This window comes from Engraulis encrasicolus, chromosome 19 (assembly GCF_034702125.1).
Source record: "Engraulis encrasicolus isolate BLACKSEA-1 chromosome 19, IST_EnEncr_1.0, whole genome shotgun sequence".
In the NCBI taxonomy this organism is placed as follows: Eukaryota; Metazoa; Chordata; class Actinopteri; order Clupeiformes; family Engraulidae; genus Engraulis; species Engraulis encrasicolus.
The window spans coordinates 23,854,616-23,867,115 of NC_085875.1; the positions used below are offsets into that span (position 1 = coordinate 23,854,616).

Genomic DNA, 12,500 nt, shown 5'->3' on the forward strand with positions numbered 1-12,500 from the left:
AAATTCAATATCTGGCAAAAGCGCAACTTAAAGGGGTATGCCACTATTTTGGGGCTTAATACAGTTAAAATCGTTGGCTGGGGTTTATGAAGGTGGTAAAGTGTCTTATTTTTCATGTTAAGCGTTGTCTTGCTTTAAGACAAGTTAAAAGAGGGAGTATGTCGCTAAGCTAGTGAAAGTCAATGGATCCGTGTAGCATTGCTACATGCTACACGGATCCATTGACTTTCACTAGCTTAGCGACATGCTCCCTCTTTTAACATGTCTTAAAACAAGACAACGGATTACATGAAAAATAAGACACTATACCACCGATATAAACCCTGGCCAACGATTTTAACTATATTAAGCCCCAAAATAGTGGCATACCCCTTTTATAGGTAATTATCTCATTTGCAATCAGGATTTTGAATAATGAACAATCCTCCAAAAGTTGTTATGGCTCGGCTGACGGCGGGGAAATGTGATTGTTGTCTCCACTGAGCTGGGGTGTCAGCAAAGTGCAAGGCCCCAAGCACAGGTGGAGGACGGGAGTTAAGATAATTAATTGTTTTGATGACCTTATTCATACAATGACTGCTCAGAGCCTTCCAGTCTGGGTCACGGAGTTCACGCTCACAGTCTGATATTCACAGACATTCATTGTACCTCAAATGTTGATTAGTTTCTGCTTTTTCATCTTTTTTGTTATTTTTCCCAACTTTGTAAAACACTTAACTGACAGACACACGGTCCAATATTATTGTGGACAGTATGTCGATCCAAAGCTGACCTCTTGCAATTTTGGTTTGCAACTTCACATCATGCTCATGAACCCTTGTATTGCAGCTATAGTTTGAGTCTATTGAGTCAGCAAGAAGCACAAGTGTGGATGGCCAACATAAACCTGTCACTCTTTCTGTCTGTCTTACACCAGTCTTTCATTCTTTATCTACATTCTCTCCTCTCTTCCTTTTGTCTTTCCTTCCGTTCCCTCTCTCTATTTTTCCTCACACACACCTTACTTCCTGTCTTTTCTTGGTGTCTGTCTTTTAGTTTCTGTCCGTTTTTTTCCCCTCACTCTCTATTGTACCTGTCAATCTCTCTCTGTTCCTGTCTTGTATCTCTCTATCGCTCTCTCGTTCTCTCGCCCTCCCACTCTCTCGCCCTCCCGCTCGCTCGCTCGCTCGCGCGCTCTCTCTCTCTCTCTCTCTCTCTCTCACCCCTCTACCCCACCTTTCCTTTTCATGTTTCTGTATTTTCGCACTTCTGAGTTGCTGTAGTGTACCGTGTTACTACACCCATACACGCAGGCTTCATTGCCTATGGGGATCCAGGTTCGGGTTCGACTTGTGTCGTTTCTCTCCCCCCCCTGTCTCTTCCTGTCTGCTCTTCACTACGCTGTCAACTGGAATCATTAAACATACCGTACATCTCTTCTCTCTCGCTATACTACAGATTAAGATTCCTCATGCCTTGGGGCTGCCTCAGTGTTCTACCAGTTGGGTTCATTGTAGTGTATTGTCGCTGATGGCGTCCCTCTCTCCCCTCCTCTCCTCTTTCTCTCTGTTTCCCCCTCTCCTTCCAGACTAAGATCCTGCAGGCGACGGGGCTGCCTCGGTTACCTGTCTGACTTTGTCTTCTTCAACCTAAGGCACAAAAACACTAAAAAATATACATATATAGGTCCCATTGTAATTTCTGTCTTTTCAACCTCCAGATTAAGATCTTTCAGGCAACAGGCCTACCTCAGTACCTGTCCAACTTTGCCCAGTTGGTTTTATTGTACTGCAGTGGCTCTTAACTGGAATAGTCTTGGGACCCGCAATTTTCCATGGTCATTGCATTGTGACCCAATATTTTGTGGTACCCTGAGAATCTTCAATGTCTTTGTAGCTGTAGTTTCACGGATGGCCTCCCCTCCTCTCCTCTGTCTCTTTCTCTCATCGCTCTCCCTCCGGATTAAGGTTCATTTTGGTTTTATTGTACTGTAATGCCTCTGTAGGTGTAATCTCGCTGATGGCCTCTCTCTCCTCTCCTCTCCTCTCTCCCTCCAGATTAAAATCCTGCAGGCAACCGGGCTGCCTCAGTACCTGTCTAACTTCGTCTTCTGCCAGTACAACTTCTGGGACCAGGCCGAGCCAGTTATTGTGGCCCCCGAGGTCGACACCTCCGCCTCCTCGACGTCCCCCAAGGACCCCCACTGCATGGTCGTCTTCGACAGCTGCAAGGTGACTTAGGATGACGATTTAATTCATTTATGATAGGACAGTGAAGGTGGTGACAGGAAGTGAGTGGGGAGAGAGAGACGGGGAAGGGCCGGCAAATGACCTGGGCCAGGAATCGAACCCGGGTCAGCCGCATGGCAGACGACTGCCCTACCGTTTGGCCACGGCAGGGCTGATTTAATTTTGTTTCATCCTCAAAGCACAGCATTCTTTGACAGTAGCAAGGTGACTTCTGATGATTCAGGTTTTTTTTTGTTCAGGCGAAATCTGAGAATCCTGGCCTTTCCATTGGGGGCATGGTTTGTTTACATTTAAAAAAAAAAACATCTAGTAGCCAGGATCTTGGGAAGGGCTGAATAAAAAAATTCCACGTTGTTATGTACTGACATGATATGGGTAGCATGAGCAAAAGAATTGCATGTTGAAATTGGCAGTAAGTAGTTTAGTTTAGTAGTTTCTGTCTTCAGACGGCCTAGTACGTTTGAAGCAGAATTGTTTCTCACAGAGAAATACTCTCAGTCTGAGAGGTGAGAAACTAGTTCAAGACAAGTCAGTATTGCTTTTAGTCAGACACTGCACAGTACACGTGAAAAACAGCCACAGCTCTACTGCATATTATTGTTCAACAGCTGCGAGGCCCAAATTTGGGTTCAGTCATCAGCGCTTATGGACTTTTAATCACTGGCCCTAAACATTTACACACTATCTTCACACGCTTTATGCAATTTCGACACATTCATGGACTCTAGATGATACAAAACAGACACGGTTAGCTATACAGTACACCAGACACAGCTGTCGAATTGGATGTTTTGGACATGCTTAAAAATAAAATAAAAAAATGGAACTTCAAAGTTCAAATCGTTCACTGTTTGGGAAAATGAGTGGGAATAGGAGTGGAAGGGGGGTGTTTGGTTTTTCACACGTTTGGATTCGTTTTTACTTGCTCAGCAGATCTGGAAAATGGAAGAAGGGAAAAAAGAAAAGATTTGGAATATGATGATGACAAATAAACTGTTGATGATGGAGCCCATTCATCTTTCCAGCGTGTAGACAGCTCCTGAGGAGGACGAGGCCCTTTGAAGTGTGTGTGTGTTAGCGTGTGTGTGTGTGTGTGTGTGTGTGTGTGCGCTTGTGTGTGTGTGTGTGTGTGCGCGCTTGCGTATGTGTGTGTGTGTGCGCGCGCGCATGTGTGTGTGTGTGTGTGTACTCTTGATTTCATTAGTGTGATGTGGTTGAGACTGGGTGAGTCAGAGCTGGTATGTGCTGAGTCAACTCAACTCATGAAGGGTGGAGCAGGAGAGAGAGAGAGAGAGAGAGAGAGAGAGAGAGAGAGAGAGAGAGAGAGAGAGAGAGAGAGAGAGAGAGTGTGGGTGGGTGGGGGTGTGTGTGTGTGTGTGTGTGTGTGTGTGTGTGTGCACACTGCTCTCTATCCTCCGCTCCTAGGCATGTTGAGACGTTTGACAGCTGGGTGGGACAGTTTGAGGTGTGTGTGTTTGCGCGCGTGCGTGCGTGCGTGCGCGCGTGCGTGCTCTGCTTGGGTACCTGAGAGTGAGTGTACTGGGTTGAGGTGTGTGTGTGTTTTCATTTGTCTGTGTTGGTTGGTTAGAGGGAGTTCTGGAGAGGGATCTAACACATTCATCAGCAGCAAGGAAGGAAGGAATGTAGAGAGTAGACAGTGGAGAGATGAAGCTTTGGATCCATTTGCACTCTTCAGCCAGTGAGGTCACTAGCTGACAGAGGTGCAACACAGTCAACAGAGTTCAATCGCTATCACTATTACGGCTTGCACCAGCACAGCCTGGTGTGTGTGTGTGTGTGAATGTGCGCGCACGCACGCTGGAGTGTGTGTGTGTGCGCACGCACGTGTGTGGGTGTGTGCGTAAGCAAGCTTAGCTGTTCTCAAACCAATGTGCTTATTGATTAAAATCTGTTGGAATAATGAAGATTAGGTTTTCATTTGTTTTGCTATGGAGTAAAAAGAGTTAAGTGCGTGTTTGTGATCGGAAAGATTTAATTTTCAAATGAATATTTAACTACAGTACGAAGGAAAATATTAAATGTGTGTGTGTCTGTGCGCGTGTGTTTGCGTGTGTGTGTGTGTGTGTGCGTGTAACAGGAGCTGGCGGTGGCGGTGACTGAGGACTTTATTGAGTACCTGACAGAGGGGGCGATGGCCATTGAGGTGTATGGCCACAGGCAGGCAGACCCGGGACGCAACCCAGCACTGTGGGACCTCAGCATCATACAGGCCAAGACCAGGACACTGAGAGACAGGTTGGTACACACACGACACGCACGTATTTACAGCCCGATTCGGATGGGACTTTTATTACCTATGGACTGCCAGTAATTCTGAATAATTACAGAGAATGTCATGTCTGTGATTTGTGAAGTTATAATTCCGCCGCCAATTACCTACTGTATTTTGGTACACAGACGTCCTCCTGGGGTAATTTCATGCCCCATCTCCCAAATGCGCACCATTTGCACCCCCCTATAATGTCTGAGTTGAGTAAATTACAGACCTTTGCTTATCCTGTACGAATGCGCCACGAAAAATCACAGAGGTCCTGGGGTAATTGCGAATTACCAGGGGTCCATAGGTAATATTTATCCCGTGCGAATCGGGCTTAAGTCTTGTTTTGTCTGAATACATTGCCACAGCTGAAAGTATACACAAACAGAACCACATGATCACACAGACACAAACTGTGCCTTAAACTGACGTGTCCCTAACTCTGTGTGCATGTGTGTGTGCGTGCCGTGCATGCCCTGTGTGTGCAGGTGGAGTGAGGTGACTCGAAAGCTGGAGGTGTGGGTGCAGGTGCTGGAGCTGAATGAGGTTGGGGAGTACATGCCAGTGGAGGTGGTGGCCGCCAGAGACGTACGCACAGGGGGCATCTTCCAGCTACGACAGGTGAACAGCTGACGCACACACACACACACGCTCTCTTTCTCTACATCTCCCCATATATCTGTTGACGTAAAAACAAAGCTCTAACAACTATGGCGTTTATCTGGTTTTAGGTTTCGTGCAGCCTTACACAGCCAAAGTGAATATTTTAAATTGTCCTAAATGTTGACAAGCGAACACTCACACTTGTAGGTATTGTGGTGTTGACACCAGAATGTACCTTCTTAATAAGGGAGAAGCAAGGGATTTAGTCAAGACTGAAAATATAAATGGGCAAAGAAGTATTTTCCCTGCACATTTTTTGATATTGTATTGATGTTTCCAGGGCCAGTCTCGGCGTATCCAGGTGGAGGTGCGTTCTGTGCAGGACTCGGGCACCATGCCCCTGATAGTGGAGGCGGTGCTGGCCGTGTCTGTGGGCTGCGTGGAGATCCAGCAGGCAAGGCCTCTGAAGACCAACGACAACCAGCAGGTAGAGAATAACACACACACACACACACACACACACACACACACACACACACACACACACACACACACACACACACACACACACACACACACACACACACACACACACACACACACACACACACACTCAGAGATATCTTTGTTGGGCCCTCCCATTGACTTCCAATTGACTTCAATTAAGCCTAGCAATAGTTAAAGAATGCTAAACTGTGCCCAAACCAAAACAATCCCTAACCTTAACCTGTCAGTGAGGAAATGTTTTTTACACTTTCTCCAGTATCACCAAAACTACCCCAGCAAAAGGGGTCAAAACATGTGGGGTCCAGGATTTGGGCCCCACATTGTTGGTGTGCTCCAATAGGCCTTACGAAGGTAGACTGGTGCAGTACGCACGAACGCACGCACGCACGCACACACGCACACACGCACACACACGCACACACACACACACACACACACACACACACACACACACACACACACACACACACACACGCCCGATATACAGTCCACACACTCTCACTCACTCACTCACTCACTTACCACCGATGAACAGTAGTATAATACCTTTTTATAGACATTGCACATTTTAATTGTATGACTATGTAGTCCCTCTACCATTCTGTTTTTTGGGGGTACAGTAGTTAACACCCAGTAAATACCACCTGTGATCTGAAGCATCACCTACCCAGCTCTCTCACCGTCCCCCGTTCATCCCTGCTATCTGCAGTAGCAGTGGAGTCACTGTGTGATCTTCATCAGCTGTGACAGTCAGTCAGAGTGAATCATCTGAACCCCTTGTGCTGATATGACTGCTGATGAACATGCATTGCAGTCAGCCCCTTACCATTACCAGTACAAACATGCGCAGGACATGATGTGGATACACTGTCCTGTTATCTGTCGTACATCAGCACACTCAGACAGACATACACGGGAATCCCCCACATCCCCTTCTTGTCTTGCATGACTTCCCCTTTTTTCCAATTCAGTGGTTTTTCAGAGTTCCCAGAGTTCAACGTGGCTTCCCTCTATTTCTCCCGGAATAGATTCGGTCTAACTTTGCCATGTCCTCCATTTTCAGTTACAACTAACTGCCCACACATTTATTGTAAAGACTCACATTTATTTTCAACGCATCACCTCAACCGCATGCTTTTTATATAGCCAGTCTTTTATAATTATTAAATGCTAACTGTGTTTCTCTTTCTCACTTTCTCTTTCCTTCTCTCTCTACCCCCCCCCCTCTCTCTCTTTTTATGCCATGAAGCCTGAAGGAGATGAAATGGACAGTTATCAGGTATGTTTGTTTTGTAACCAAGCGCCATACTGTAGCCACCTCCCCCCTTCATGTCATATCATATGAGCCGTAGCCTATGGTGTGGGTGGGAGTGAGTATGTGTTTGTGTGTAAATAATTGACGGGCAGCTTCCTGAAAGTGTTACTCTAGCTGCAGGTTGATGGGGGTTCCTGTCCCACCTGGTTAGCACAGGTCATGGTGGACCAGTAGTAGCAAAGAGAAGAACATGCACATCCGTCTCAAAAAGATTGGGTGCAGGACTAGCAAAATCACATGAAAACTGAAAGTAACGTCCACGACACTAAGCTCCCGTTTCACTTATTTTAATGTAACGTGTGAAGGGCATGCTTTACTTTCAGTTTTCATGGTGGACTAGCAGCTTATGACTTGCAGTCATCAAACAATGGTGGCACAGTGTCTGCCTTGTTGTTGCCACAGAATACAGTAATAGGTTATTAGTTGTCTCAGACTTAGGGTAATTTATTGAGCCCTAGTAAAACAATGAAATGGTTGCCTTGCTTGCCCATTTCACCTATTGAGTTGTCATAAAGCACTTCAATGATCATAATAATTTCGATGCCTTGGAAGAACCAAGACAATCTTTCCTTTTAAAAACACCCTTTATCAGACATTTTTGTACCAAATATGAAAAAAATGACTCAATTAACGTGTGTGTGTGTGTGTGTGTGTGTGTGCATCAGGAGAGGGATCTGGAGCGTCTGAGGAGGCAGTGGCTGACGGCCCTCACCAAGAGACAAGAGTACCTGGACCAACACCTGCAGATGCTGGTGGGAAAGGCTGGTCAGTACACACACAGACACACAGACACACAGACACACAGACACACAGACACACAGACACACAGACACACAGACACACAGACACACAGACACACAGACACACAGACACACAGACACACAGACACACACACACAGACACACACACACAGACACACACACACACACAGACACACACACACAGACACACACACACAGACACACACACACAGACACACACACACAGACACACACACACACACACACACACACACACACACACACACACACAGGAACATGGCCAATTCAATGGCACTGACTGCACACACTTTACAGTTGCTTTAACTAGTGCCTTTTCACATGTGCACATACACACACGCGCACACACACACACACACACACACACACACACACACACACACACACACACACACACACACACACACACACACACACACACACACACACACACACACACACACAAACAATTCATTGGCACTGACTGCACACATTTAAACGGTTACTTTAACTAGTGCCTTTTCACATGGTTGCACACGCATTCAATAACGAACCCAAACAATAACTTTCAATGATTTAAATGAAACACGACTGCAGACACGAAATATCATAATGTCACGTTCAGTTTTATTGAGTTTTAAAGAATGGGGACAGTGCTTATCATGGTTACATTTCATTACATGTAAATTTGTGAGATGATTGCCAATAGCTCATATCCATATTTAGAATTTAAATAAATAGCCATGTAGTTAAGTGCTTTAGTGTTTATAATGGCTAGGCATCAAACTGCTTAACTATGGTCATGATGTTCCAACAAAACTTAACTAAAATTACAGACCAGTAAGACACTCTCAGACACACAGAGGCCCTTTGATTGACAGGTGAGAGGTGTTCTATTGTGCCTGTGGAACACATGGTTGTCATGGCACTCGGTCACAGCTGCCACAGGGCCCCATTGGATTGGAAGTAATCTATGTAAATGTAATTTAGCGGGAAATTAAATTATAGGCTTATTGTGATGAAGCAAATGGTCAATCATGTTACTTCGGGCAGTGTGAGATTGCAATTCTGTACGTGCAACAGCTGTGTGCGCGTGTGTCTGTGCTTGTGTCTGTGCGTGTGTCTGTGCTTGTGTCTGTGCTTGTGTCTGTGCGTGTGTCTGTGCGAGTGTCTGTGCGAGTGTCTGTGCGAGTGTCTGTGCGAGTGTCTGTGCGAGTGTCTGTGCGAGTGTCTGTGCGAGTGTCTGTGCGAGTGTCTGTGCGAGTGTCTGTGCGTGTTTTGCTAATTTGTTGAAGTGTTGTTTTTGTCTTTGCCTGTGTCTGTGTGTTTCTGTGTGTCTGTGTGTGTGTTGATCTGTATGTCTCCCTGCCTGTCTGTCTAATGTATGTGCCTGTTGTGTGTGTGTGTCTCTCTCTATCTTAATGTGTGTGTGTGTGTGCGTCCGTGTGTGTGTAGACAAGTCGGAGGATGATATGGAGCGTGAGGCCCAGCTGCTGGAGTGGAGGCTGACCCTGACGGAGGAGAGGAACGCTGTGATGGTGCCCTCTGCAGGCAGCGGCATACCAGGAGCACCCGCTGAATGGTACTACACACACACACGCACACACACACACACACACACACACACACACACACACACACACACACACACACACACACACACACACACACACACACACAATGTGGTTTTAAACTAGTGTTTCTCAACCGGGACTCTCTAGGGGGCGTTGGGGAGTCCTTCGGGGGGCGTTGAGAGGGAGGGGCACTTGGTTGTAAATGGGGGGCAATAGTCCTATCTTGTTTTTGCAAAAGTAAGGGGGGTGTTGAGAGGCTTATGATGAGGTCAAAGGGGCGTTTATTGAAGGGGTTGAGAACCACAGCCAGAGGTTGAGAGGTTGAGAACACGGACACGCACACACACTCCTACCCTATCATGATGCCCTCTGGTGGTAGCAGGAGGGTGGTACAGAACGCACAAATACAAAAATGAGTTAGATTACCCCTCGTTTTCAACACACTCACGCGCAGACACATTTATTTTTTGTGGTTGAAAATGCATCTTTTTCTGATTGCATCCTTTTCATACCACAGCTCATTTCCTTTGAAGACCATTATGAGATTTAAAGGGCTACCACTTTTTATATCTCTCTGCCTCTCCCTGTGCTTGTTGCAAGAATTAGGTACAGTTCAAATAAATATGTTACAGAATGCTAGGTTTAGGATTAGGTTCAGTGTAAGTACATATCACATGCTCATACATGCAGTGCTCTAAATTACCTTTTTTTTTCATCACCAGCTAAAATGGCTTGTTGATGTTAATCTCACTGGCCAAACACACCCACTAATAGGTCAAAGTGGCTAGTAAGTTGGTCTTCTCTACCAGACAAAGTTAAATTTCACCAGCATTTGGCCGGTTGGCCTTGGTGTTTAGAGCCCAGTATACATGTAATTACACTCAAAAAATTTTTTTTTTAAAATTAAGTGTTAAAAATAATCATCACTTATGAAGGAACTTTTATTTTCTGTTTTCCACAAATGCCTTCGTTCTGATGTCAGTCACAGTGGTGCAGCCAGGGCGGATTAAGAAGGCTCGGGGCCCCCAGGCTAGAGGTTGCTGTAGGCCCCCATGGAATGCAAATTTTGCATCATAATTCCAACCCAAGAGGAGTATTGATAAGATTTAAAACTCTACCTGACACGGAAGACTACGTTATCAATACCACATCTTGTTGTGTTTCTCGAATTCTATATATATTTTTCCCCTTTTAACCAACTGGGGGGCCCCTGGCAGGTGGGGGCCCTTAGGCTGCAGCCATATCTAGCCTTTTCGTTGATCTGGCCCTGGGTGCAGCGTGCTGTGGTGGCCTTTGGAACAGCATGGTCATAATGGACATGGCAGACATTATAATATAACCAGCACGAGTGTCTGTCTGCCTCTTCACTCAGTTTTTATTTATGTGAAGTTTGAGTTTCTGTTTCCTGGGGAAGAAAGCCGTGCCGCTGCACTGACTGATGATCCAAGCCTTGTACTGCTGTGCGCTAATATAAATCGTCCCACTAGGGGGCCCCGGTGATTGTAATTGAATGTGTATGTTGATCAATCGTGCTGCTGGGTCGGATAATTACGTAAATGTGGCTTTGCATTGCTAATGCATAAGAGGGCTGGTTATGGCACATTAGGACGTGAGCTTTGGAATACATCTTTTTTTCTTTTGCATTAAAATGCAAAGAAGTTCAAAAGCAATGATGAAATTTTGAAGTCGTTTAAAGAAATGTAGAAAATATAGAGAATGGTCGTAGAACCTAGGGAACCTCTGATTTATTAGGTATTTATTAGGTATTTCAAAAGGGGCACAGCTGTAGAGACACACTGCAGATATTTTTAAATGCGGATATTTTTTTATTTGTATAGGTGTAAACATGATGTGTGGATAAAAATAAAAACTCCTCTCCTCTCCTCTCCTCTCCTCTCCTCTCCTCTCCTCTCCTCTCCTCTCCTCTCCTCTCCTCTCCTCTCCTCTCCTCTCCTCTCCTCTCCCTGCAGGGTGCCTGTTGCTGGCATGGAGACACACATACCCGTGCTCTTCCTTGACCTCAGTGGTAAGATCCACTATACTGCCTCTCATTTCTTCATCACATGTCATTGTTTATTTATTCGTATAGTATTTAATAAAGTATTATATAGTATTGAGTTTAAATACTAAGTAGAACCAAATTGCTTTACAGAAGGCAGACAAGGTAAAATACAATCAAATTGTAAAAAAAAACTACTTTCATAACCTAGTAGGTATTAATGGAATAGTGATAATGCTAAGCAATTCAAAATGAGAAAGCGCAGCACTTTGGTCTGTTTTTGTATTTTTAGAGTATTCACACCACTGAATGGTGGCATTATATTGTGCCAAGCATGTAGCTCTCCTATCTCCCTCCTCAGCCCCCCCGTCAGCAGATGACTTCATTTCACCATCCACAATGTCTTATGATAAACCTTCTTGTATGCACTGATTGATAAACTGACTGGATGTAGCCTCTCATATCTTCCCTCCTCTCTCCCCAGCGAATAACTTTAGTTCCCAGGAGAATCTTTTGTCCCTACTGCGTGGTGCTGTCTTTTAAACTGAATGGTACTCTAACCTCTCTCCTCTCCTCTCCTCTCCTCTCCTCTCCTCTCCTCTCCTCTCTCCTCTCCTCTCCTCTTCTCTCCTCTCCTCTCCTCTCCTCCCCTCTCTCTCCTCTCCCCTGTCTCCTCTCACCTGTCTCCTCTCCTCTCCTCTCCTCTCCTCTCTCCTCTCCCCTCCTCTCCTCTCCTCTCCCCTCTCCTCGCCGCCCCTCCTCTCCTCTCCCGTCCTCTCATCTCCCTTCCTCTCCTCTCCTCTCCTCTCCTCTCCCCTCCTCTCCCCTGTCTCCTCTCCTCTCCCCTCTCCTCTCCTCTTTTCCTCTAATCTCTTCTCCTCTCCTCTCCTCTCCCCTCCTTTCCACTCCTCTCCTCTCCTCTCCTCTCCTCTCCCTCCTCTAGCGGATGACTTCAGCTCCCAGGAGAACCTGGAGGCTGTGGAGGCGGGGGGCTGGGACGCCTCCCTCAACGGGGAGGACGAGGATGACTTCTTCGACCTGCAGATAGTCAAGCACTATGATGACGAGGTGAGCAATGCACATCACAGCAGGATGCCTTTGGTTGGCGTGCGTGCATGCATGCATGCATGCGCGTGTCTGTGCGTGTACGCATATATACACGTGTCCTCACGTGCGCATGTGTTTGTGTCAAGCACTATGAGGAGCAGCATGCATGCAATCATGCACCTTAGGTGTGT

At 46.0% G+C, this 12,500-nt stretch overlaps 1 protein-coding gene across 4 annotated transcripts in view; it reads left to right on the forward strand.

Moving 5' to 3' along the window:
* Positions 1 to 12,500, forward strand: part of kif13ba (kinesin family member 13Ba) — a 116,994-nt gene that overhangs the window by 82,671 nt on the left and 21,823 nt on the right. For all 4 annotated transcript variants that reach the window (XM_063183846.1, XM_063183849.1, XM_063183847.1 and 1 more), the window contains exons 22-30: positions 2,037 to 2,210; positions 4,327 to 4,484; positions 4,995 to 5,127; positions 5,450 to 5,596; positions 6,866 to 6,895; positions 7,597 to 7,696; positions 9,145 to 9,271; positions 11,234 to 11,289; positions 12,206 to 12,330. In XM_063183846.1, the coding sequence (XP_063039916.1) occupies positions 2,037 to 2,210; positions 4,327 to 4,484; positions 4,995 to 5,127; positions 5,450 to 5,596; positions 6,866 to 6,895; positions 7,597 to 7,696; positions 9,145 to 9,271; positions 11,234 to 11,289; positions 12,206 to 12,330 (1,050 nt within the window). The remainder of the gene's footprint in view (positions 1 to 2,036; positions 2,211 to 4,326; positions 4,485 to 4,994; positions 5,128 to 5,449; positions 5,597 to 6,865; positions 6,896 to 7,596; positions 7,697 to 9,144; positions 9,272 to 11,233; positions 11,290 to 12,205; positions 12,331 to 12,500) is intronic.